We start from the raw sequence: 26,672 nt of genomic DNA on the forward strand, positions 1-26,672 counted from the left end.
AGGGGTGAGCTAGACGACTTGGTGTTCAAGATGTAGTGTTCTGGCAGGGGGCAGGAGATCCCCTCCCTGGAGCCCTCATGTTATGGGGTAGGGATGGATCTGGTGAGAGGTGAGGACCAGGCTCACAAGGTTATAGGCTCAGGAAGGCCCAATCGAAGTGTGCTGGCCAAGGTATGCTCTCAGTTCTGTTGGTGAGCCAGCTATGAGCTTGCCGGGCTCAATCCTCTCTATTTCACATGTTGACTTTAGTGGACACAGAGAGATTTTAATGCAAATAGGAAATTGCATGAGTATAGTTTTCCATGCATGCTTCCATGGGTTTTTCTAATGGGCCAAAAAAAGATGTTTAAGAAACATCTAATGTTTTCCTTTTGAGGATGAGACATGGAAATATCCTGAGATTGTGGATGCTGTCCTCAAAACCACTTCTTTAATTTCAGAAACAGCTTACCTTCTCTAAGACACTACAGACCTAATGTTACTCATTAAGAAGAGAGGACAACAAAAGTGGAAATGCAGACTTCCTATGAAGAATGCTGTCAGTAGAGATGGGAAATTTTGGTTTAGCAATGATTTGAGTTCAAGCTAATATAGTCTCTTTCTTAAGGGGAAAAATAAGACCACCAACACTCAGGAAGATTTTTTTCTTTCACATAGAAATGTAGGAGGATTGAGACTGTAGCACAGTTGGAAAAGTACCTACCTTTAATACACGAAGTCCTGAGTTCAGTCCCCAGCCGTGCTGTATAAACTGGCATGGTGCAATGTTCCCAGAACTCAGTGGGATCTGACAGTCAAGCTTATTCATGGTTATGTCGAAAGTTTAAGACCAACCTGAGCTACCCTAGATCCTATCTGAAACAAAACAAAACATGTCATAGGAAAGAACCAGTGCCTTTTGGGTATAATGTGAGAGACAGTATTGTTTCTCCAGTGGAAAACAAGTCCTGCCGTGTGTCGGAAGTCCTTGTCATTAAAGTCATGGCCCTCCTCTTCCTAGTCATCGCTGGCCTTCCTTTAGGGAGTAAGATTAGGTCCGTTGCTTCCTGGAGTGAAACAAATGTTTCTGAAGCTTTGTAACCAGAGTATCTGCACTTTTAACTTTTAAAAATAGCAATTAAAGTAGATTGATGGTCACCATTGTTTCTTTTTCCAATGTATGGGATGTTTGTATTGGCATGGCAACAAGCTGATTAACCTTGAACATTTGTTTTCTTGTATGTGTTGTTTTTCATTATATACTCATCTAAAAGCAGTGCCTATGTCACCCCTTTATCCACTCATCCACCTACCCATCCACTTGTCCCACCTACCCATCTATCCATCTACCTGCCCATCTATCCATCTACCTACCCATCTATCCATCCACCTACCCATCTATCCATCCACCTACCCATCTATCCATCTACCTACCCATCTATCCATCTACCTACCCATCTGTCCATCCACCTACCCACCTGTCCATCTACCTAACCATCTATCCATCCACCTACCCATCTGTCCATCTACCTACCCATCTGTCCATCCACCTACCCTACCCATCTATCCATCTACCTACCCATCTATCCATTTACCTGCCCATCTATCCATCCACCTACCCATCCACTTGTCCCACCTGCCCATCTATCCATCCACCTATCCATCTGCCCATCTACCCACTCATCCAGCCTCTTCTAGCCACCTGCACGCTCGTCATTCCATCTGTTTACCCATTTACCTATCAACTCACACATTTATCTATCTACCCACCCACCTATCTACCAGTTCATCTGTCCAATACATTCATCAGCTCACCATCCCTTAGTGACTAGAAAAGGGAGTCCTTGTGTCAGGTGCTGGTGTGTGCATGCCCTGTGGTCAGGCACTTGCTTTAGGGGAAGAGCTTAAGTCATAAGGCATATCCAGTAGTACTGGAAGATGCAGCAGTGTTGCCTAGTTACTACCCACCCCCTGGTTTAAGTACAGGGCTGATACCCAGCCACCTCATTGTAGAAGAGCTAGCTGCAGAAAGAGCCTAGTGGAGGGCCTCTTCCCTCCTGTGCTCAGCCTTTGAGAACATTTGTTTGCTGTGAGGCTCCCCAATTTCTGTGTCCAGGTTCATCAGGTTCCCAACAGACCATGATCATTTCTCCAGCTTCCAGGGTTATCCCTGGCCAGCATCTGGAGGAAAGAGAGTTCCTTCCATACCAAGGTGGTACTGTTGTGCTTCTCGGGTGCTCAGGGAAGGGCAGTTCTGCACCTGGACACTGATTGGCACTGGTATGAGGTGGTAGAAGGTGAGTTGGGGTGACAAGGGAGCCCCAGGAAGGGATATGAGGAAGTCCTCATACCCTTCAGAGGGACTTATTTGGCTAAGAGTTCTTCTGTTCTCTTTACAAGGGTCCATTCCATTTAGTGCTCCCAGAGTGCTGAGGGTGCAGATAGCCTCTCTGGTACACAGAATCTCTTAAGCATTTGTACTTGGTATATGTGTTTGTGGATTCTGTTTTACTACTGTTTCCTCCACAGTCAGCCTGACTGAGCCTAGGAAAGCAGCAAAGATCAGTTGGGGTCAGGAGGCCTGAGGTCAGCTCTTCATGCCGCCTTCTGCTGGCCAGGCGCTGACTGAATCCTGGATGGCTGCCCAGTGGGATAACATGATTCATCCATCTGCTTGGCTGCACCCAGAGTGTTCTGGTCTCTATGCAGAACAACCTTGGTTAACCCGCTCAGTTGTTTAGATAACAATGTTTTGGTACATCTACCATGTCAACTGTGTAAGAGGAAGGGTGACCCTTCATCTCACTGCCAGCCTATCTGTCCAATATGGAGGGAGGAGTTTCACGTGTCAGTACAGCTAGGCCTCAGCTCCCAAATATGTGGTCATATATTCTGGATGCTTCTGTTAAGGTGTTTAGATGAGACTGAGATTAAGCCAGTATCCTGTGAGTAAGGCAGATTTGCCCCAACAAATCTGATGGGCTTTGTACAGTCAGTTTCTTAATAGAGCGAAAGTAGGTCTCCCCTGAGCAGGAAGGGATTCTGCCAGCTGACAGCCTGTGAACTTAATTCATATTTGCAAAGCTTCTCTCTGGGGCTGGCCTGCTTGCCCACCTTCAGACTTTTGTCCACAGCATCCTCTGGAGATCCCTGACTAACAATGTCCCTGCCGTCTGCTGCATGACTCTGATTCTTCTAGGTCATAGGTGATTGGATCTGGTTGAGTCTTGATCTAAAGCTAGTGCACTGATCACTTACTGTCGAGCATAGCATAAACTATACTGTCTCCTCAGAACTTAACCCAGGAAGTATAGAGGGAAAGGATCAAAGGGGTGGTGGACGGGACTGAATACATGTGTCATTAAAGCAGAAGGAGGGTGGGGTTGGGGGCAGGAAGTGGGTAGGGGATGGGGGAAGGACCAATAAGAACAGATTTTTAAAATGCCGTAGTGAAACCTCTTACTTTGTATGCTAATTTAAAAAAAATTAAAGAAACTTTTGAATAAGGAAGTGGCAGCCTGTGGCAAGAGCCGAAGACCACATTGTGTCAGTAGAGTCGAGGGGGGGCTGTAAGAGAATGAGAAGGTGCTGCTGGGAGTGGAGGGAGGGACCCTAGAAGAGCAGCCAGCTGGGAGCTTCCTGGAAGGAGCTGGTGGGCTGCCACCTCTGTCCTGTTTGGCACCAGGAGTTGTGGAAAGAGGTGAATTCCTGGCTATTGCTTGATTGGAAAAGGAAGGAGGGACAGAAGAGAAGGGAAGGAGAGCTTGCTCTTATTACACAAGCCAGGCCATTGATAACAGGTTTAAAAAGTACCTTAATTAGGGAAACTTGATAACTGTGGGGCCTGTAATTCGTAAGGCATGCAAACTCCTTTTCCCTGTGCATCTGTAATTTTTTTAAGTATTTAGTAAAGGAAAATCCATGCTTCCTGTGTCCTTGTGTCTTTACTTCACCATGTCTTCTCTGTGAGTGTATGGGTTTTGCCGTGTCCGGTTTCCGTGTGTTTCTTTGTGTATACACTGTGTATGCCTGTGTGCATGCTCCTTTGCATCTGAGTGATTTTGCATGTATGTTTCACTCCATGTGCCTCTGTGTGAATGCTGAGGTCTAGGTGTCCACTGAGGAGCCCTTGTGAGGCTGTAAGATGTCCCCAAACCTTTCTTGCTCGACTTGAGGATGTCTGTTGTCTTGTTGAGCCTTGGGCTGTATCCTCTGATGGAATGCCCGTCACAGCCCATGGGAAGAAGCATTGGTCTTAGTGTTATTTTCCAGGTCCAAAAGCAGATTGTGGGAGGGCTTTGAACATGGAGAGGGACAGAATTGAGCTGGCCAGCACACACACACCAGAGCTGGAAAGCTGCCTTGCCACAGAATACCAGAGAACCAAGGGCCTCTGAAATCTCATACCCTAAATAGTGAGCAGTGAGTCACTCCTGTGTCCAGGGAAGGGAAGACAATGGCCCTACACCAAGGCCTGTTCTTTGAATTAGAAGATACAGCCACTCAGCACCTGTGTCCTGTTTTCATAACAGGAAGACTTGGGCAGTCCTCCTCCAGCCTCAGCTCAGGATTCCCTTTCCCAGTGCCGTGTCTGTGTGACTGCTGGGAATGGGTCTTCTGCAATTTTCTTGGCTGGTTCTGACTAGAAAGATGTCTGCCTGGTTATGTTTTCACCAACACACTTGCTTGGAAACAATGAATTTCATGCTTTGTTGTGCTGTTGTTTTTTCCGACCTCCTTATTTGCTTAGAATAAGAGCTTGAGATCTTCTCTCCCGTTATTGGGTTGCTGTTCTCACTCTTGACCTCAAAGTGGGGAGCTTTCTAGGGCAGCATAAAATGGCCTTGACAGGAGTCTCCTAGTACAGGTTTCTGGCCAATTGTTGAGGAAGCAGGGAGAATCCTGATTCATTTTTCAGTATCCATGGGAAATGTTTTGGGTTAGTTTCCAGGGAAACAATGTGCATGGACTAGGGAGGGCATCTGTATTGTTTATTCATAAGGCACAGTAGGGGGCTTTGCAATGATTGCTTGTGTTTGCAAGTGGCTGAAGAACGGTGCTCCAGTAAACAAAAGCTGGACATGGTTGCACTTCTGGGTCCCGGCAGTTGGCCAGGCCTGAGGTTTGCAAGCTGTGCATTCTGTCCTTCCTTACTCTCTGGGACCTAGGGATGATTTCAGTCTGGTTTTGTCCAACTAAGCATTTCACACTTTTAAGTGACCAAAGACTAGGCAAGCGTTTCATTAAATTGACACCCTCTGTGGTGGGTGTTAAGTCCATTGGTTAGTGAATTGTAGAACCGTAGAGGACACTGTGGAGCCATTGGCCCAAAGCTCTTCCGCACTGCCGGGAAATCAAGGCAGCAGGACAGACAAGGACAGAAAGAGAAGGAATGCAAGCATGCTCTCCATTGCTCAGCTCATCTTCTCTGTTATCCGGTCTCAACCCAGGGCATAATGCCACCTGCTTGTGGTCTGGGGTTTCCCATAACAATTCCCATAACAGTCATGACAGTCCTCCACAGAGATGCCTACAGAATAACCTGGTCTAGACAGTTCCACATCTTTGCAGGTGATGTTAGGTCATATCAAATGGACAATTAAATATAAGCATCCAAAACCAGAGTCCTCTGTCCATGGAGCACATGTGGACCTGGAGCCCTCTCTATGGAGCATGCATGCTCTCTGGAGCTCTCTCCTCACAGCCTTGGCACTCACAGGCCTGGTTTCCACTGTGACTCCAGCCTTGCTCATCTAGTTACCCATCTCTTGGGGGAGTTACTCAGTTAACCAGTCATGTGAGAGCTCCCACCACAGGGTTGTTTTTGCAGCTTCGATGTTCTCTTCCCCTTCAAGCATGAGTGTGGCACAACTATGCACAGTTCCTATTGGGTACATCATCATCTTGTACCCGGGGCATCTCTTCCCAGAGCAGCCTCTGTCTGTGGGCTTGCGTGGGTATCATTTGAAGAGATAAAGAAACTAGAAGTAAACACACGAGAGTGCCCATAGCACCTGGACGCACGTGCTGTTCAGGCAGTGTTGTGTGTTACGGAAGTATCCGACTCCTACCAGGTTGGGGCTGAGCAAACCTAGTACACTGGCTTTTCCATAATGAGCAATGCTCAGCTGCTGATGCAGTACATTCACACATGATTGCACAGGAAGAGCAGACTGGATAGGACATGGGCATGTCTGGCACCCCTCCTCTCTGGTGCTTTAGGGAGGAGCTCTTGGCTTGTTAAAAGCCATGGTTACCATCCCAGAAAACAGTTCTGGCTTTGAAGCAATTGTTACGTTTGTTCACCCATCTCCCACCCCCATCTTTATAAGTCAAGTTGCCCTTGTGCCTATCGCTTTCTTTGTTTTTTAAGTGAGAAGGAAGTGATGGAGGAGACAGACAGACAGACAGGGAGCTGGGGAGTGGGGGTCGACTCTCTCTCAGGCCTTTCTTCTTAGGCCCTAGATAATAGATCCTTTTGAGGTACTTCCTGAATCCATTTTCCTCTCCTACCGTGGGGAGGTGACTCATCAACCTGAGCTTTGGGAATGAAGTGCTCAGAGAACTTGAGGGAGCTCTGTCTATTCTGTGATGGGAAGTAAAACTGCACTCTTCAAAGTCTCAAGGGACTTACATTGTGAGTCCAAACAAATACCCTGTATCGGATTTATATTGGAAAACCATCTGTGAATAATAAAGCAGGCAAGGGGGTGATATTTCACTGTGTGCATGCATATAAGTGCTAAGCCTCTGCTCAGCTCTCCTGAGACCCAGTGTGGGCATGACTGTTTCCTTATGGTCACAAGCAGAACCTTTGGCCCCACCCCTCTGAGCCTACTATTCATTCATGACGTTTGGTGAAGTCTCACAGAGTTATTTGTGGAGACAAGATGACTGCAGATTCATGTTAGGCATCATCAGAGATTGTCATGGGGAACCCAGAATGTGCAGCTGCCTTGTCCTCAGAGAAGTGTGGGGGCTTACCTCTGGGCCTTGTGCAGTTTTCCTTGGCCAGTGTCCTCTGCAAGTACAATCCTGTTTGGAGCCCTGTGGAGCTAGTGAGCAAGGCTTGAGATGGTACAAGTGGGGTTTCCATAACTGTCCATATGTGGAGCTAGCTTGTCAACAGGGAACCAGTGCGGACACAGGTCAGGACCCCAGCTTCATGCTTCTCCTGAGTTTGTCCTTTGTTCTTGCTGATCTGTGCCAGTTTTAATTTTAGTAACTCTGATAAAGGGAAGTGTATCTGTGTATGGTAGGGAACATGTGCCCGAGAGGATTTGTGGGTACTTGAGTGCTGAGCAGGGTCCACAAAGACCTCTGCAGTCTGAAAGCATGAGCTAAAGAGAGGTGAAACTCATTAACTGTCTTGTTGAGTTGTACATTAAAGTTGTGCCCTGGGCCACGGGGAGGTCAGAGAAGCAAATAGAGCCGGCTCTTGCCCTGCTCAGCTGCTGTGTTATCTATGATTGACGTGAAAAGTTTTGCTGTTACCTCAGTCTCAGCAGCATCTTAATTCCCCTAAACAGTTGTGTAGTGTTCAGTGTTGTCCTGGATCCATCGATTTTTGTACTTGAGTATAATTTCCTTCCTATGTTGCCTGCTGGGATACGCAAGGTCAGACTCTACCCTCAACAGCAGAGTGGCCTAGCTTTTGTGTGTGTGCTGCCCTAATTATCTGTGAAAGAACAAGAGAATCACAAACACAAGATGTTAATCAGTGTACAACCTGCTGGGAAATCCCCATGTGACTGTGCTGGCCATTGTGTGTTATCAGTTTGGCTGTTTCTTCAGAACTGCGCAGAAGATGCTGGGGAGCTAGCCAGCTTCCAGCTTCCATTGCCCACTCTTTTCATTATTTTAGCCAACACATATCATAATGAGTTTCATTTGCACATAATGTATGTAAAATCACTATATGTTTTTATTTCTAAACCTGTGTGTGTGCGCATGTTTATGTGTGTAGGACACATGTTATGTGAAGTTTCAGTACAGGCCAGAGGATAACCTCAGGTGTTGGTCCTCAGGTGACTTCCACTTTTTGTTTAAGGGAGGGTGTCTCCTTGATCTGAAACTTTTCCAACTATACTAGGATTACATGTACACCCCATGGTACTTGGCTTTTTTCATGATTCTTCGGATAGAACTTGGCTCTTCATACTTTATCAATAGCTCCATCTCCCCAGCTTTGTGTATTTTAATATGAGCTGCATGCCTATCAGATTGGGGTTTTATTAGTTACTTTTGTGTTGTTTTGGCAAAACCATGTGACACATCATGAGAAAGGAAAGGTTTATTTTGACCCACAGTCTCAGAGGGTATGGTCCATTTCAGCAGGGATCCCTGGCTCATGGTGTCAGAAGGAACAGCCCATCATGGCAGGGAGGTCCTGGATCATGATGTCAGAGGATACAGTCCATCATTCCAGGAAGGGCATACATTATGGTCTCAGAGGGTGCAGTCCATCCTGGCAAGAAGGACCTGGCTCACAGCCTCAGAGTGGTTCAGTCCATCATTGCAAGGAGGGCATGGCAGCAGGGCCGTACTGTAGAGATTCCTCACATTATGTGGACCAGGAAACAGCAAAGGCTTTGGAACCAGGGTTGGGCTCTAAGCTCCTGCTTCTTGTAACCTACTGCTTCTAACTCTTAAAGATTCCAGGAACCTTTGTCCAGGAACAAATGTCCAAAATGTGAGCCTTTAGGGGAGGTTTCAGATTCAGACTGTGGGGGTTAATTCACAGCCATTCCTATGGTTAAGTCAAGAGTATTGTTAATTGGGACCCAGCCCGCCAGGTAGGACATCACTACTTCCATGGAGAATGGTGGACAGTCTGCTCTTGGGCAGGGAGGTGATACTGCCTCATCCTTCCTGGTTGCACATTGGAGATGCCACTCAGAGGAATGGCTCAGGTGAGTGGAAACCCAGGTCTTGCTGTCTGTCAGGAACATGCAGCTAGGCTTGGATGTAGGAGCACTGACAGCCTCTCCCCAAGTCAGGACCCACAGTTTTCTCACTGTGCATGGAAGAGGGCTGTGTTAAAGCATCATGTTCTAAGGCTGGGAGGATAAAGTCAGACTAGGAGCTGTTACTGGGGTGGGACCTATCTCTGCTGTCAAAATGTGGATTATCTCTAGAGCCACACTCTCTGTCCTGAGGTCCAGATACATGGTTGTCACTTTATATCTAGGCTCTGGGGCTGGAAACAAGAGATCCCAGTGATTCTTCATTGCTCAATCTGCCCCTGCACTGGTGTGGTTACAGCCTGTCCTCAGGGTGGTTCTGCCAATGCTGACTGTTGAACCAGCAACCCTATCCTGCAGTCTATGTTTCTCAACCCTCTTCTTCATGATGCCAAAGTCATGACTTGACACCTGACTGTGCCCCTCCTTAGCTCCTGGCCCATGTCACTTTGGGAAGGAGCTTGGATTCTACCCTGTGGTGAGCAACATCATACCTAGTAATATTGATTAGAACTGATTACTGGATGCCCCAGATTCCTGAAAATGAAGGTAAATAAGTATGTTTGCAGACATGATTGACATCACCTCCAAATACATCTGGTCTATTGTTTGTCCTCTGACCTAGCAGTAATTCTTAGGGGTATGCGCATTCATAAACGGAAAGTGGTCTGCACAGAAAGCCCCATTGCAGTGCTACTAATAGCAGCCACGGAAGGAAGCTACTGGATAGCGTTTGTGGGAAGGAAGAAGCAGTGGTCAGCTGTGTAGAGGATAGAGGACCTGGAATAGTGTCTGCATACCACTTGTATTAGCCAGCTCAAGCTGGTGTAAGAAAACATCACCAAGAGGGCTTGAACAGTGATTCTAGGGCTGGAAGTGTGAACTCCAGATGCTAGTGTCATACAGCTCTCCCTGCTGCCGCCTGCCACCTCTCACTGTGTCTTCTTCCTGTGGCGTAGAAGGCAGAAGCAAGCACCCTGGGGTTTTTCCTCCCTAATCCCACATGGGGACCCCATGTTGAGTATTCTACTAATTCACCAAGTAATTCTGATTTCACTTGATAATCATGCCATGTCAACCACAGAGCCCAGATTCTTTTATTCCAGTCTTAAATGCTGTAATATCATTAACTCTCTGAACACACATCACACAGTTATATTAGGTGATACAGTGGCTATGAACAGGTTAAAGTAAAAGTTGCATTGAAGACTGCAAGAAGAGATGGAGAGCTCACACAGCCTCAGGGAAGAGTCTGTAAGGGACCAGATCTGAGGTCTTTACAAAGGGAACTGCAGAGCTTATAACCATGCAAGTGCACAGTTGTCAAACGTAGGTCATGGTAACAGCTGGTTCAGGAGTTGGCTTGAAGTGGATTGAGTATCGTGGGCAGGAAAAATAGAGGCAGATGTCCCCTGCTTTGACAGTATCTCAGAATAAGCCTTGAGACAACTGGTGGGTAATCAGTCCTGTTAGCTATTCAGTCTTGGTGTGCTACTTCTCTACTCTTAGGGTGAAGAGGTTTTATGTAGTGTGTATAATAGGTTTGGGGGCCTACTTACTTTTGACACTAGACTTTGGATATGCCCATGTGCCTTAGTTTACTTTGATCAAAGTTTACAGATGGTAGGCAACTTTTTTACTTGAGAAAGTTATTTATCAGTCTTTGCTTCTTGGGTAGTGCTGAGTGGTCTCTACATACACAAGTGCCTTTGTCTTGCCCATGCATTTTCATTAAAAATGGAGCCAACTTCTACTTTGTAAAGAAGTCACCCAGGGTAGGCCACAGCCTGAAGCTGTTGTCTTACACAATATGGAGTCATTTTAGATCAGGGCACAGTCTGATCTCCTCAGTATGTGTGTCTTGCTCCATCCTGGGTGAGAAATAGAACCTTGTGAAGTCCATCCCACCCATGCAAAGGTAGGTTGAAGATCCTTTGGGGATCCTAAGGACTTTATCACTTCAGTCAGGAGAAGGCTTCATGGCAGTACAGAGATAGATGGGAGGTATGGCACCTGGTGGGATTGCGCAAAGACACAGGTCATGGAGCTTGGAGATGAAGTCCTTCGAAGGACTGTCAGGTCAGGGATAAGGTACATGAAACTGAGAGGACTGTGAAGAACTCTTCCATCAATCTAGCTCTGTGAGCCTTATACCCTGGCAGAAAACAAGACACATTTTTCTCCCACTGAGCTCTCTGATTGGAACCATGTAGAGACCAAAGATGAGCCTTTTGTGAAACAGTCCAGGCCTTTGGAAGTTCTCAGCAGGATAAGGAATCCAAAGCAAATATTAGCTGCTGCGTTTACACACAGAAGAGATGGGAAGATAATTTAAGAAGGGCCATTCTTCCCAGTCTGCAGGGCTGGGCGTGCCCCTGTGTTCCCAGGACAAGGCTCATTGTTTCTTCTGGGGCAGGGTTCTGATGAGGGTTCCTGGGTCATTTCCATCCCCGGGCTTGGTGGGCACTTCAGCAGTCTTAGGAATTGTCTCAGGCACTCGGGCAAGGGTTCTAGTTATTCTTAAGCACTGAGGGCTTTGTGTTCCTTCTATTAAGTGTCTGTGATCTTCTTGAGGATGAACCGGCAGGTGGCTGCTTTGGGCACATGGACACAATTCTTCCCTGGGATTTTGACAAGGCTACAAAAACCTTTGGCTTCTCTGCTGTGTATGGCATATTCTTCCCTTGCCATACCCAGGCATCCTGGTCTGATGCAGAGGCACCCCACTGTGCGTGTGGAGTTCGCTCTTTCTCTGCACTTGAAGGCTGGCATTGTTGTCAATAGACAAAGTGTGGAGAGAGCTGGGCGTGTGGCCTGCTGTCTAAATGGAAGGCAGAGGAGCCTGCTGTTAATGTAGATCTGCATTTTGGTTGCTTGTATTTGGCAAGGTAACTTTTGAAAGACTTGCTAATGCAGATGGGGTTACTTAAAAATGCATCTGTGGAAAAACTTCAGCCATAAGGAATGAAGTTCTGTCCTTTGCAGGGGATGGATACAACTGGAGTTAGTCATTGGGTGGATTAAGTCAGCCCCAGAAAGACTGTTGCATGTTTTTCTCATTTGTGGGCCTTTTGTAGATACATAAAATAATATGTACAGGTGACGTGAAAATAGAAGTAAGCAGTTTAGGTTGATGAAGGGGCTGATGGTACGTGGATGGGGGGAGGGGGCTTGTAGAGGAGTACAGCAGGAATATGTCCAAAGTACACTGTGCACATGTGTATAGATGCCCTTATGTAACTGTATAATAAGAAATAGTGAAAAGAAAGAAGCGCATTTGTCTCATTTGCATGCAGTCTTACTTTCGTCTTTAATAAATGGTAAAATTATATGTGTGTCAAATAATTTTTTAAAATAACTTCCTTATGATTTACCGTCAATAAAAAAAAAGACACCTTAATTGGATTTATCTGTTTAATGGATCAGAAAAATTAGGAGTAACTTGGGGGCGCCTGAGGGGCTGTGGTTTGCACAGTTCCCCTGTAACCTGTTTGCTAGAGGACTTGCTAGGACATGATGGAAGGCTGGGGCTGTAGCCTAGCTGGACTCAGGGGCTTGGGTGCAAACTCCTGCCTGGGGACGGTTGGCACTGGGACTAATTGCCTTTTGAAAGTGAACGGCTCATAGTTTAAAGTTATTTTCTAAAAAGCTTAAAGTGGAAAATGCGATTTTTTTAAGAGCCATCACCAGGACCCAAACCCTGAAACAAACAGCTCATCTAAGCAGGGTCTGAGCTACAAGCTGCTTCCATGTTTGTCCAGATTTTAGGTCTTTAAGAACTTTGCTGAGTTCTTTTGTTTTGTTTCTGAAAAAAAATATTCTATTGTTTGTTTATTTATTATTTATTGTCTGTGTACATGTGTATATGTCTGTGTGTACATGTATGTCACTGTGTGGAGAAGGGGGTTGAACTCGGGCTCTCTGTCTTACAGCTGAGTCCTCTCTGCAGCCTGGTTTTGTGTTTTGATGAAGGTACATCATAGAGCTCTTCTCTTAGAGCTGAGCCTTGTGGCTTCAGATTCTCGACATGCCTGAACACCTCAGCAGGGCCTCATCACAGGGCTTGCTCACATGGAAGTTTTGTTCGGCTCATGGGGAGTTCAATAACTGGGTTCACTCTGCTCCAGAGCCCCAGAACCCCAGAAGTATATGCAAAGTCACAGTGGGGTCCATCCAGAACCCTATCAGGGATTTTCTTTTTCTCTATCCTTTTCTTTTTCTTTCATTTGACATAGAGTTTTACTGTGTAGCCCTAGCTGGCCTGGAACGTGTTGCATAAAAACCAACATGGCTGCTGTCTTAGTTAGTGAAGAGATACCATGACCACGGCAACTCTTGTAAGGAAAACATTTAATTGGGGCTGGCTTACAGTTTCAGAGGTTCAGTCCATTATTGTCATGGCGGGGAGCATGGCAATGTGCAGGCAGACATGGTGCTGGCTTCATCTTGATCAGAAGGCAACAGAAAGTGGACTCAGTGTCATACTGAGGGAAGCTTGAGCAAAAGAGACCTCAAAGCCCATCCCCACAGTGACATATTTCCTCCAACAAGGCCATATCTACTCCAGCAAAGCCACACCTCCTAATAATGCCACTCCCTTTGGGGGCATTTTCTTTCAAACCACCTCAGCTGCTAGTTTACAGAGATCAGCCTGCCTCTGCCTCCACGGTGCAGGAATTAAATGCATGCACCACCACACTAGACCTAACATGGATTTTGTTATAGCCTGCCAGACTGGATCCAGCTTTTACTGAACTGTAGTGGTTACAGAGAGTTCACATGGTGCACAGTGAGGAATGCTTCTGGGTCAAGAAAAAGAAAAGGAAAGAAAAAAAAAAAATTCCTAATAGGGTCACATGCCAGGCCCTAGAACCAGGGGTTGTGTCTGATTGCTGGGTGGAGGAGGCCTGTGTGCAGTGTGCAGAGGGTTAGTGCTGGGTGTGGAGCCTAAGAAAAGAGGGAGAGAGGAGGGCTTTGCTGTTTGCCTTCTTAGCAGCAGTCATGGCCGTCATAGATAGGTTGATTACACCACTGATACTGAATCCAGTAGGCCTCTGGTGGGCCCCACCAGGTGGTCCAGGAACACTCTTTACAAGGTAGGGAGTGGAGTCAGTCTAGGGGATGGTGGATGGAGTTGGAGATGAGAGAACATATGATGCCGGAGGTGAAGTAGATGTGAAGTCTAGTTACACCCTCCTGTAGCTGGACGTGGGAGGGCCAGGTCATCTGAGATGCCCCTCTGAGATTTCCATGCTGAGCTGATAGGAAAGGATGTACCTTGGGCGTTGGGGGGATTTTCAGTCACAATGTCAAACATTCCTCTCCTTAAATCATTTGAAAGGGTTTTGTTCGAAACACCCTATCTCAAAGAGCTCTTAACCTTTGAATAGAAGAAGGGATGTGCTTACACACACTAGACTTGGATGTTACAGGTCTCAGCGAAATGCATGATTTCAACCCACTCTACTGAAACAAGACAGTTCAGCATTCCAGTTGAGGCCGTTCATCCTCCTGCACTTTAAGACCTGTTTTCCTCGCCGTGCTTTGCTGTTGGGGGGGCCTGCAGGCAGAGCGAAACTGCAAACTCTACTGTGTCCCCCTGTGCCACCCCTCCACAGATCATTGAAGATGAATCATTTCAACCAGAAGATGCCCATATCACCCTCAAACACAATTTAGTGAACTCAGAAAGGACACTGACAGCTACATGTTCCAAGCTGCCAGGAGATGTCTAGAAATTTGATCTCTGGAACCCAGGTAAAGGTAGGAGAAAACCTACTCTACTCACAAAGTTGCCCTCAGACCTTTCCACATGTGTACGTACACACACACACACACACACACACACACACACACACACACACACACACACACATCCATAGTGGAAAGGTTGTGAATGGTAATGGCCAGGAAGCTTAAGCACATCCCTCAGAGCAGGTGAGGTGGGCAGATGGGCAGGAAGCTGCTGGGTTCAGCCTGCAGAGTTCTGTGCCCTCCTCCTGAACATGCATTTTCTCCAGCACATACTCAGCCCTGCCCTGCCCCTCTTCTCAGTTTCCATAAGTGTCATCCCAACCCTGGGCAAACAGTTTGCTAATTTATACCACAGGAATTCCCTCTCAGCTGCAGACATGGTTTGTAAAAAACAATGCGTTGATTCCCTCAAGTCCCTTTCACTACTAACATCTCAAGCTGTAGTCCTCCATCCTCCGCAGGGCTCAGGAGCCCCAAGTAGTTGAGAAAAGAAAGGGAAGAAAGGGGCATCCACAGCTCTCTCAGCACACAGCTCTCCATCAGCAACCTTGCTTAATTTCCCCCTCCCACGCTGTAAGCATCGACATCCCTCTGGTTCCTCTTCCCATCCGTAGTCCTAAGACAACCTTGTTCCCAGGCCTCTGCTCTCTGTGTGCTCTCTGGCTCCGCTGTCCTACAGTGACCCGCTAGGAAATGCTGCTCTTAGCTCATCTGTGAGCTATGTGGGACTAAGGTATTCAGTCACTGTCTTTTAAAAAGTAGGTGTGCTGCGGACGACTCTGCCAAAAGACATCCTAACAGACACAAAGCGAGTTGATTTCTGTGTTATTCCACATAGGGAATGCTGTTTTTCACTATCAAAGCACCAGATTTTAGCACTATTTTTTCCATTGAGAGGTATTCATTCATAAGCACAGAGGGTAGAAATTCTTTTTTTTTTTTTTTTTTTTTGGTTTTTCAAGACAGGGTTTCTCTGTGTAGCTTTGTGCCTTTCCTAGGACTCACTCTGTAGCCCAGGCTGGCCTTGAACTCACAGAGATCCACCTGGCTCTGCCTCCATGAGTGCTGGGATTAAAGGTGTGCGCCACCACCGCCCAGCTAGAAATTCTTTTAGTACAGCCAAATATTGCTGGAAACGTGAGGTCTAGTTTTAGGATGTTGTTTTCACCTCTCGTTCAGCTGCCATTAAGTAGCTGTTGAGCATTTCACGATGAGATGCTGGTGTGTCTGGGGCTGGTCATTGTGTACTCAGGGTCATGCTAGGAAAGGGGGCTTGGTACCTGAGCTAGATGTAGCCATGTAACCCCAGCCTCCACACATGCACATACATGTTCACTTGCATACACTTGTGTGCACACACTCACCTACTGCCCCAAATCCCAAAGCAACAGCAAACAAAAAATCTTGCATCTTATTTTATTGTTCTATGGTTGTGTGCTGAATTATGACTTTTAAACATTAGTATTCCATGTATTTATTTAGTTTGTGCACATATGCACTTGTACGTTTGGCCTGTGTGCCATAGCATGCTTATGGAAGTCAGAGGATGACTTTGGGTTGGTGCTCTCCTTCTACCATGTAGGGCTGGGGAAACTTAGGTTGTCAGGTTTGGTGGTAAGCTTGGCCGCAAGCCCCTTTACACCCCGAGCCATCTCACTGGCCTCATGCATTATGGTTTTGATGTATAATACCAACCTAAACTAGATTGTCTCTTTTCAAGCATTAGGCTTTGCTATTCGGGTAGGTTTTATGTTAAAATTAAGATTTTGGAGTGATGGAAAAAGTAAGCAAACAATGAAAGCAAGACAAACCGTGAAACTCCTTGCTGGCTTTTTAAATGACTCTCCCTGTAGTCCAATGCTGAACTGGAGTGGGAAACTTTTTATTTCATTTTTTTACCCTGATTGAAGGCTCTGCACCCCAGAGGGCTGTGCCCATTCAGAAGGCTGGTGCTGTAACCTGGGGAGGAGGGGAAAAGGTGCTGTGGGGACAGGAGAGCCTGGAAGGGGCAAGTCTGCCGGAAACTTCCCCAGCAGGAGGAGCCTGTGCTCACAGCTAAGCCCGAGCCCACCCATTGCATTTCTCCCTCTGCTCTGTACAAGATGGCAGGCTTTAGGCAGTTTCTAGTTTCTGAGCGCTTGCTTGCCATGTAAGAGAGTTTCCTCTGGCCTGACTCTAATTGCACCCCCTTCCCCTCCTCTCCATCCCCTCCCACACACAACCCATACCCCACCTCCACTCCCACAACTTCCCTCTAGCCCACGGCCTTTAGTTCCTTAACCTAGTATCCCAGGGCCACTTCTTCAGAAGGGAACCTTGGCTACTACCTTGGTAGCCAGATAGGAACTGTGAGGCAAGCCTTGATCTTGCCCCCAAATCACCATCTGGGGAGCCTTTGGGTAACTGCCTGTGCGTTCTGGGGGATACTCAAGTATGAAGCCTGCCTAACAGAGAGATTGACACCAGGTCTATGCTGTCGCCAGGTCAATCCCTGAGCTCTGTGGCGTACAGGTGATACTTAGGATGAGCATTCATGGAGCTTCCTGTCTGAAAAGGCTGCTCACTTGGGATCTGTGTCCTTTATGGCATGCTCCTTGGTCTCACTTCTCTTGGTATTTATGATCTAGCATCCAGGGTTTAGAAAACACAAAAACAAAAACTGGTGTTCTTCATCATGAAGAGCTGCTGTAAGGGTTTGTCTGGGGTATGGATCCTGGGGGCAGTGGAACACTCACAGTTACTCTCTCTGAGGTTCATTCAAAGATGTTTTTAAGTAATCATTCTGTTTATGGCCTTTCCAAGAACTTTCTAGAATCCACCTCCATCCCGGCTTCATGCCAACTTCATGGGGGAAGTTTGAGACATTCATTATTTTCTGGGAAGTGTTTTTTCCAAACCATGAGGGTGGGCGCCAGATGGCCTGGTCATTAACAAGTGGGTGGGGGGCAGTGACTCCATAGCCATTGGCACAACTTTCCCCACTCCAGGCCCCCACTCCTGCCCCCCCTGCTCCTGGCCCCCCACTCCTGCCCCCCTGCTCCTGGCCCCCCACTCCTGCCCCCCCTGCTCCTGGCCCCCCACTCCTGCCCCCCTGCTCCTGGCCCCCCATTGCTGCCCCCCCCGCTCCTTGCCCCACTCCTGCCCCCCTGCTCCTGGCCCCCCACTCCTGCCTCCCCCGCTCCTGGCCTCCCACTCCAGGCCCCCACTCCTGCCCCCCTATTCTTGCCCCCCCCCCCACTCCTGGCCCAGTGGAGGAGAGTGAGAACTGAGAGCCAGGAAGATGCTTTGAAGTGCTTTTTAGTTTGTGAAGTCTGGGACCATGGTCTTTTTTTTGGTTAGAGGTTTTGGTAGAACTATTTATTATGATGTTAAAAACAAGAATCGCAGTGTCAACTGAATCAATCATATTGACTCTGTGATGAGGAGGGCAGAGGACATACACACTCCAGTTCTCTATAATCTGTCTCCTGAGGCATGTGCAGATGTTAAAGGTTGGTCTATCCACACTTAGCCTGCTCAGCAGTGATAAGTAGATGGAGGGGCTGGAAAAGAAGCAAATGCTGCTATAGCCACACACCAATGACTACACACGTATAAATGCCATTTCTGTATCATACATGTACACACATGTACAAACACATCTGTGTGCTGTGACCTTCCTAGCAGACTGAAGGGCATTGTTTTTGAGTGTTGTCTTGCTTCCCCCAGAGAGTAAGCTAAAATACACACTTCTGCGCTGTCCCGAAGTTCCCATTTTGTGCTCTTGGGTGTGACCCAGAATTTCTTTCTGAAAGTCCCCAGAGGCCACCTCTGCCACCACTTCTGCTGCTGCCGCCACTGCTGATGACTGAGGAAGCCGCAGGACTCTTGTAAAGGGACAGCCTTCCCTGTGGCTCCTTACATAAGCATTCATTTGGGAGAACTAAAGCCCAGTCGTGTACCTGCATGTCCTTGAACTTGCGGCTCATCCTTGAAAGGGCATTTGGTTCCTCTTGGAATACCCCAGGGCCATAGCATGTCTCTGAGTTGAAGCACAGAAGTCTGCCATCTGTCTTCTCTCTCCTCTGCAAGATACAGTGTCTGAGGCTGGTCCAGTGTCCCCGTGAGGTGTGGACATGTCGACTGAATTGTCAGCCTGGCCTCCTCCCCTTGATCGTGTCCATTTTAGCTCTTTTCCTGTGCTGTCATCATCAGACAGAAAAACCTACAAGTATACAAGGATAAATGCCTGTCTTTCCCGTTGGGTGTCCTCCAACGTTGAGCTTCCAAGGACCCATTTCTGCAACGTGAAGTGTGTTGGAAGGTATGCGGAGTGAGCTTTTCATCTCAGCCGCCCTTTCCCCCTTCCAGAGTTTCACTGTGGTTCATTGAGGTTTCAGTTTGTTAGTTAAGAGCCCTGCCAACCCTTTGGTTTCAGAGGGGACCCTCTGACCCTTTTAGCATCAGCCTGAGATTGGCAGTCCTTGGCTGCTTATGTACAACTTGTGAAATCGCCTTCTGAACATGCACCAGCTTTGTCTAGCAGAAAATGCACTGTGATTAAGATGCTGTCACATTATAAAACAAGAAACAGCTCAGATCGTGTCTATCCAACTCTGCTTGTCTAGTACTTAGATTTTAGTATATGGTCACCACAGCCATCAAAACCCTGGCCGAGTGCTCAGAGCCAGCCCTCTATCCCTAGGATCAGAGGATTGGTGGTCCCAACTCCAGACTGGGACTCAAGCCTTTTGTAGCTTTCTCTTTACCTTGCTTAGACTTCATTTTAACTGACCAACCCTTTGGCCATCATCCGTTGCTTTCTAGCTTCCGAGTGATCACGCACGTTGTTCTTTGAAATGGAATTTGATGAGTTCGAGATAGTGTGTGTCTGATTTCCCAAGTGGAGCATGTTTTCTTGACTGGAAGTAGTGATGTGCAGCACATCCTCCAGAAGATACCACGTGTCTGACACTTGCTTCAGGTCAGAGTTTCTTCCCCGTGTTTGACATCATGCTAAAGCCTGACTAACCAGGTTGCATTTCTTGACAATAGTTGGTCCGTTTGGCTCTCTCCCTTCCAGTGATCTTTCACCTGTGTCCCACCCCTTCTTTTGACTCTACATGTCCCACTGGATACACTGTGAAGTAAAATCTCACTTCAATGAAAACATCTATGTCAGTACCAAGAAGGGCTGGCCAGGGCAAGAGCAGGGTCCACAGTAAGATCTTAGAGGAGAAAGTGAGTAAGAGGAGGGCATGGTTTGGAGCCTGGAATGTAGCTGTGCAGAAAGGCAAGCAAGCTTGGTTTACCCTTCACCTGGAAAACTGGACAGTAGCAAGAAGGACCACATCCCTTTGCTGGCCCCTCAGCTAAACAGTGACGTTAGCGACCCAGATACGTTTTGTGAAGTCTCCCTTTGAACCATGAGCCGGAACTGATTCTGTAGGTCACTGGCATCTGTTGAGTCTGCTCAGGGTAATTAGAGACAGTGCACACTTCAGGTCAGAGGGCATTCTAGGAGACTCGACCTCTCATCTCTCTGGCTTTGAGTTACCCCATGATTCCTGTTCTGTCCCAGGGCTGACAGCAGAGTACTGCAAACTGGGTAACTTAACCAGATGTGCACAGCTGTGGGTAAAGGCTGGAACCCTAGTCAGGGAGCTCCCCTCCTTTACCTCACCTGACCTCTTCCCTCCCGGTAGACTTGTGACCTTCAGTAGCTGCCCCCACCCAATCCTTGTATATCTGTCTCCCTGTTTCCCTTCTTACAAGGACACCAGTGGTAGAAATACCTCATCTTCACACCAAGCCATGCCCTAAGGAACTGGGATTAGGATCTATATGTATGAATTCTGAGAAAACATAGTTCAACCTACAACCAAATCCCTGTTGAAGTAGGAGGAAGGAATTTTAATTTTCTAAGACGACTTATTAAAGATGTGGGTTTCTCTTTATTACTCAGTGACATTCCCGTGTGTAAATTTAGGTGTTTACAGTATGTGTGTGTGTGTATGTGTGTGTGTGTGTGTGTGTGTGTGTGTGTGTGTGTGTGATTGTATGAGTGCCTCTGTGCTACTGTGTATTTGTGGAAGTTAGGGGACAACTTTTGGGGGTCACTTCTCTCCCTCCACCGTGTGAGTCCCGTTGAACAAACTCTGGCTTGCCAGACTTGGTGGCAAGTGCCTTTACCCTGGAGCCATCTCACTAGCCTGCCTATAAATGTACTTTTCAGCTCAAGCTAGAGATGGGCTTCCTGAGAGGGGGAGACAAATGTCTGCACATTGTCACTGCCTCGCTGCCTGAAGGCCTTTCACCCGACACTGTCCTGTCTATGGGCTTGTGACTCTGTGTGTGAGTGGTTTGAATCTTCCCATACTTGCTCTGAGCTCAGCTCCTTCAGGGTTCAGAGCCCCTCTTTGGCTTGACTAGCCCAAAGTTAGTTCTTTTGTGCTCTCCTGGGTGCTGCTGCCTACATGTGTGCCCTCCTCAGGGAACGTGAGAATCGGTTTTTCTACTTGAATCTAAGCAGAACTCTGCTTATATACTTGTGTGGAAACATCAGCCTGCAGTCTGTGCACAAGATGGCCCTCTTTCCCAATTCTCCTTTTGAGATGACTTTGAGTTTTGAGGCAGCCAGTTAGATTCATGGAGATAACTCTGTCCCTCACTTGTGTTTCAGCCCATGTCCTTGCTGGTGAATGCTAAATGTTTCTGTGTTCACACCAGGCGTGACCCCTTGAATTTATACAGATCTACCTGTGTGTGTTAAACCGAGACTTTCTGGAAGTAGAAAGTTCAGTGGGCCTGGCTAAGGGTGGAATGTGTAGGGCATTCATTCCTGTCATTTTTTTTTTTTTTTTAAATCTACCCACACTGGTTAAACAGATTTCTTGTGTGTAATGTTGTTCACTCAGAAAAAATATTCTTACATGAGAGAGTTCACCCAGAAATGGTGGCCTATGTGATGTCATTTTTAAACATCTTTTCATCTTGAAGTCATTTGTTTAAAGGAGAGCAGCTGTGCATTTCCTACCATTAAAATACATTTCCTATCTCTTCGCAGGGATCTTCGGTTCAACAGAATCAGAGAGATCCAGCCCGGGGCATTCAGGAAGCTGAGGAACTTGAACACATTGTAAGTTAGAACATGTAGTTGACAGCCAGTGAGAGAAAAAGAAAGGCGGTTGTACTATGTACCTGTAGGTAGTTGTCAAATGCTGTGGCCATCCTCAGATTCCCACAGTTAGAGGGGATGAGTGATAGAAGCCAGGTTGGTGGAGAAATACCTGCCCTTTGCATGTAGACCAGCACAACCAGACTTCCTGTAGGACTAACTCCCATTTCATACTTCCCTTTGCTGCCTGGGTTGGCCTTGGTGGATACCTGCCTTCACCTACCCCCTGTATGGCTGAGGAGGACAATCATCTCCTGGGCTCAGGCTGGCTGTAGACAGGGCTTTGGAGTCATGAGTTAAGCCACAGAGCTTTGATCTCCCAGAGCAACAAGGAGCCACCACAGACTCCAGGCTCTTTGAAGTACCTTGAATACAGTGAGAAACTGCTCCTAGGGGTATGGGAATAAGGAACCACTCAAGCCCTGGAGGGCAGAGTGGGAGGTGGCTCTGCTCCTCATCCCGCGGAAGAATGAATGACAAACCTCAGAGACATACATCCTATACAAACTGGCCCTTAGTCATGTCAGAACAAGACTCTAAAAGGTGATGGTCTAAAGATGCATATTCCTGTGTCACAGAGGGAGGATTTACTTCTTCAATGTCTATGACAGTGTCAGAGAGAGATAATCTGGTGACCGTAGTAACTCAAGCTGGTCCCTGAGCTGTGATTTAATGACTGCTGGCAGCAATGTCTGTATGTCATCATTTTCTGTCCCTTCCAAGGCTACAGAAACAGTTTCCTTAGTAAAATTTGGAAGCATTTTTGTTTGTTTTACATGTCTGTTGGCATTTTCTTCCATAGGCTTCTCAACAATAACCAGATCAAGAAGATTCCCAATGGTGCATTTGAGGACCTGGAGAACTTAAAATACCTGTAAGTTATGGGGCAGCTTTCTACCCCACAAACCGGGGCTGCCCTCCTTTAGAGCATTTAAATGTAGAACCAAGGTGTGTCCTGTGTGTGAGTCACTATAAAAACCCCATCCCAGATGGCTTTATTTTTAGGTGAGTGAAATTCCAAAACATGCCACCATCTGTATAAAGTGACAGGTGATGTGGACCGAGTGACATTCACATATGTACTACCTTTGGCAGCTGTGGTCTGGGCACTCTGACTTTCCAGCGGGGCGGGGCAGTGTACACAGCTTGCTTGGGCAGCCACAGCCTCCTGGGTATATACAGAGAAATGCACTTTGTAGATATGAGGTTTCAGCTGCTTTTTCAGGTGGAAGTGGGTTATGACCATGAATTACTAATTTCTTTGGAGTGTCACTAATTCCTGGTAATGTTTTCATCTCTTCCTGATTTTGCTTCTTCTTATTTTTATCTGGTTAAGTGTTTTTATATTTGAATATTCACTTTTATCATTTGAATCATCTCCTGCTTGTTGAAGTCAGCTCTGAAGTTTAGAAAATCATCACTCTTTAAAAAAAAATGTTAAAAAGCCAGGAATGGTTTTTGTGAGTCTAGCACTTAAGAAGTTGAGGCAAAAGGACCGCCTGGGGTTTAAGGATAGCCTGAGGTCACATAGGAATATCCTGTCTTGTACTGACTTAGTGCCCTGCCCAGGCACTTACTGTAAATGGGAAAGATTGAAGAAAACATGGTGTTTCTAGGGGTTGTGTCCAAAATGTGAAGGATTCTTTTAGGACTTAGATGAATTCCCAAAAGTAAGCCATTTTGTCAGTCATTTTTGTCAGGGAAATCCAAACCATATTGCATGTAAGCACCTTTAATTTGAATTGATTTTTAAAACCAGATAGTTTTTGTTTTTTTTTTCTCAGTGTTGATGTGTACTGGAAATCTGCTTTGATTTCAGATGTCAGTGGACCTCCCTACAGTTCTGTTTTCTGAAATACATCTTCCTCAGTGCAAGTGTGGTGCTCAAACCCTTTCCCAGCTTCTTTGGTGTAGGACACTGACTTTGGCGCCGATTCTTGAAGCCTGGCTGATAGGCTTTCTGCCCTTCACCTTTGTTGTTGACCGCCTTGCTGTTGTGGTCCAAGGTCCACCAGGGAGCTGTGATTTCCTGGAAAGCAGATGGCATCACCTGACACCAGCATCGCTGTGTGTGCATCTGTATTTTTAACCATTTTGTGTTTCTTTTTTTTTTTTTCTCCTTCTGAGAATGTATTCAGTCTCAGGAAGTCTGGGGTACCGTTTCCCACAATGTCTTTTAAATCATACTCGCTGGTCTTACCCTTTGCTTCCCTTCCAAGGAGCCATGCTCTGGCTTTTCCTTTCCCTCCCACAGCTTAGAGTGGGGTCTGGACAGTAGGTCTCCTTAGAGACAGGTCACACCGGGAGACAGGCGGCTAGGACTGGAGCCTAATGTCTCCTGCAGCTTTGTGCAGGTCCCGCTGGCTTCCTCCTCCAGTTCCCTGGGATCTCATTGGGAGAGTACTTTGATAACCACTATAATAATAGTATTTTAAGTGTTTAAGAATATGTCTAGGGGCTGGAGAGATGACTCAGCTGTTAAGAGTACTGACTGGCCTTCTAGAGGACCAGGGTTCAATTCCCAGGACCCTCATGGCAGTTCGCAACTGTCTGTAACTCCAGTTCCAGGGGATCCAACACCCTCATAAAATACATACATAAATACTACATACATACATACATACATACATATTAAAAAAGGAAACAGAATATCTCTAAAATTTATTATTTCAGCTTTGTGGATATTTGGTTAAAACATGTTTTTTGGCCGGGCAGTGGTGGCACACGCCTTTAATACCAGCACTCGGGAGGCAGAGGCAGGCAGATCTCTGTGAATTCGAGGCCAGCCTGGTCTCCAAAGCGAGTTCCAGGAAAGGCTGTCTCGAAAAACCAAAAAAAAAAAAAAAAACATGGTTTTTGGTTGTTTGTTTTTTTTTTCTTTTTAACTTTGGGTAGTCCTTATTTCCTGGACCTTTGTTGCTTCTGTTTAGGCACTGGCTACCTACTTCATTTAATTATTTCCCCAATATGAAATGCATGCTTGAGATAGAGTTCATGGTACAAGGATCGAGCATATACCTGCCTGTACTGAATCCACCAGGTTTAAATGAATCCCCAGGGGTGCCTTGATCCTGGAGGACATGGGAATGGAGGGGAGGGGAGGGGGGGAAGGCAGGAGGGGGGAGGACAGGGGGAACTCATGGCTGATGTATAAAATTTAAAACACATAATAATAAAGAAAAAAAATGTTAAAAAAAAAGAAATGACAATTAACTATTAGAACACAACTGTTGTTTTATTCCTAAGGAAATGCATTGTGTCCCAGTGTCTTTAATTTTATTTTTAAAGGTTTTGTTTTGTGGTACGGGGTATGGAAATCCAGAGATTTACCCCTCTACCTCGGAGCTGCACCCCCCCAACCCCACACCAGTGTCTTTATAAACACAATTAATATCTATTAATTGGATTTAATTATTTCTCACACTCTTCAGGACGCCATCTCTCTGCATTAGTGAAGGGCAACAATTTTTGGTATTTTGCTTTAAGAAGTGGACACAGGTGTCAGTAGTAACTCAGGCCGAAAATGTTGACATGTACCAGGCATTTCCTAAAAATCTTGTACATAATCATTTAATTCAGTGATTCTGTCCATTTAAGAAACTGGAGTGCAGAAGGATTGAGTCTTTACTATAGGTACATTGTTTCAAAGAGGATCGATTTCTGACAAGGGTTTGGTGTAGGTGCTGGGCTATGGATGGGGACAGGCCAGTCCTGGATGGTTCATGTTAAAGTTTGTGGTTCTTTGGGAGGCCACTTTAGTGATTTTTACAGAGAAAAGAAGTTGAGAACCCTTTGACAAGGTGCAGTTCCCTGAAGTGGGGTCTTGCATAGATAACAGTGAATGCTGATCTGATCCTAGATGTGTTATACCCCAAGAATTAAGACAGAAAATGCTGTCTGGTTTTTTTTTTATTAATTATTATTATTATTTTATTTCCTTTTTACTTACACATCTTTTTGTTTGTTAGTTGCTATTCATGGTTTTTCAATTTTAATTTTTTTCTGTTTATCGATGTTAGCCTACAAAGGGCTGGGCTTTACTATGGCATCTTCGTACATAGCTGTCATTATGTATTCTCAGACCCTATTTCCCTCAGTGTGCCCCCTCTCCAGCTGGTTCCCCACTTCCCTCAACCCTGACTTCTGCTTTATTGCCTGTGTCCATTACCCCCTCTACTTCCTGCCTCCCTGAAGGTATCATTCACTCTCTGCTCTCATGATATTCTTTCTAGTTTCTCTCTCTCACACACACACACACACACACACACACACACACACACACACACACATGATGTATGTTCGTGGAAACAGGTAGGAATACTAGATACTGACCCATCAACTTGAAATGTAAATTTCACCTGACAGGGGAACATGGGAGACGTTTGTCTTTGACTTGACCTCTGCCTGTGTCACCAATGAAGACAAGCCACCCAGGGGGCAGGGCAGCCATCTCTTACAGTACCCTCCAGAGCCACCAGGGTGGCTGCTGAGGACTGGGTGATGAGGGGCAGTGCAGGCCTGGCATGTCCACATGTTGAGAAGTCATCCTGAGGTAGCCCCAGCTCCCATGCTAGGTGGCTCCTTCAGGACCTGTGGCACTTCACAGCAGCAGTCCTCACGCATGCTGAGTCAGGTTTCTCTGGTCAGGGGTTCGGATCTGATCTCTCTTCATGCAGCACCAAGGCAGACAAGGGAGTCTATGGAAGCATAGTTGTATCATGTTCCCACAGGCCGTTGGAGGACACTGAGTGAGGAACATCATGCAGTGTTCCCTTGTCATGAAATATGTTTATTTGTTTTAATTTCGACCATTAAAAAAA

The 26,672-nt window shown here is 46.4% G+C and overlaps 1 protein-coding gene across 1 annotated transcript in view; it reads left to right on the forward strand.

Annotated features, from left to right (window-relative positions):
• The window catches only part of Pxdn (peroxidasin), a 66,321-nt gene that overhangs the window by 11,773 nt on the left and 27,876 nt on the right, over window positions 1-26,672 (forward strand). Inside the window, exons 2-3 of the mRNA XM_036170527.1 lie at window positions 21,742-21,813; window positions 22,655-22,726. Of these exons, the coding sequence (XP_036026420.1) occupies window positions 21,742-21,813; window positions 22,655-22,726 (144 nt within the window). The remainder of the gene's footprint in view (window positions 1-21,741; window positions 21,814-22,654; window positions 22,727-26,672) is intronic.

Source organism: Onychomys torridus, chromosome 21 (genome assembly GCF_903995425.1).
Source record: "Onychomys torridus chromosome 21, mOncTor1.1, whole genome shotgun sequence".
NCBI lineage: Eukaryota > Metazoa > Chordata > Mammalia > Rodentia > Cricetidae > Onychomys > Onychomys torridus.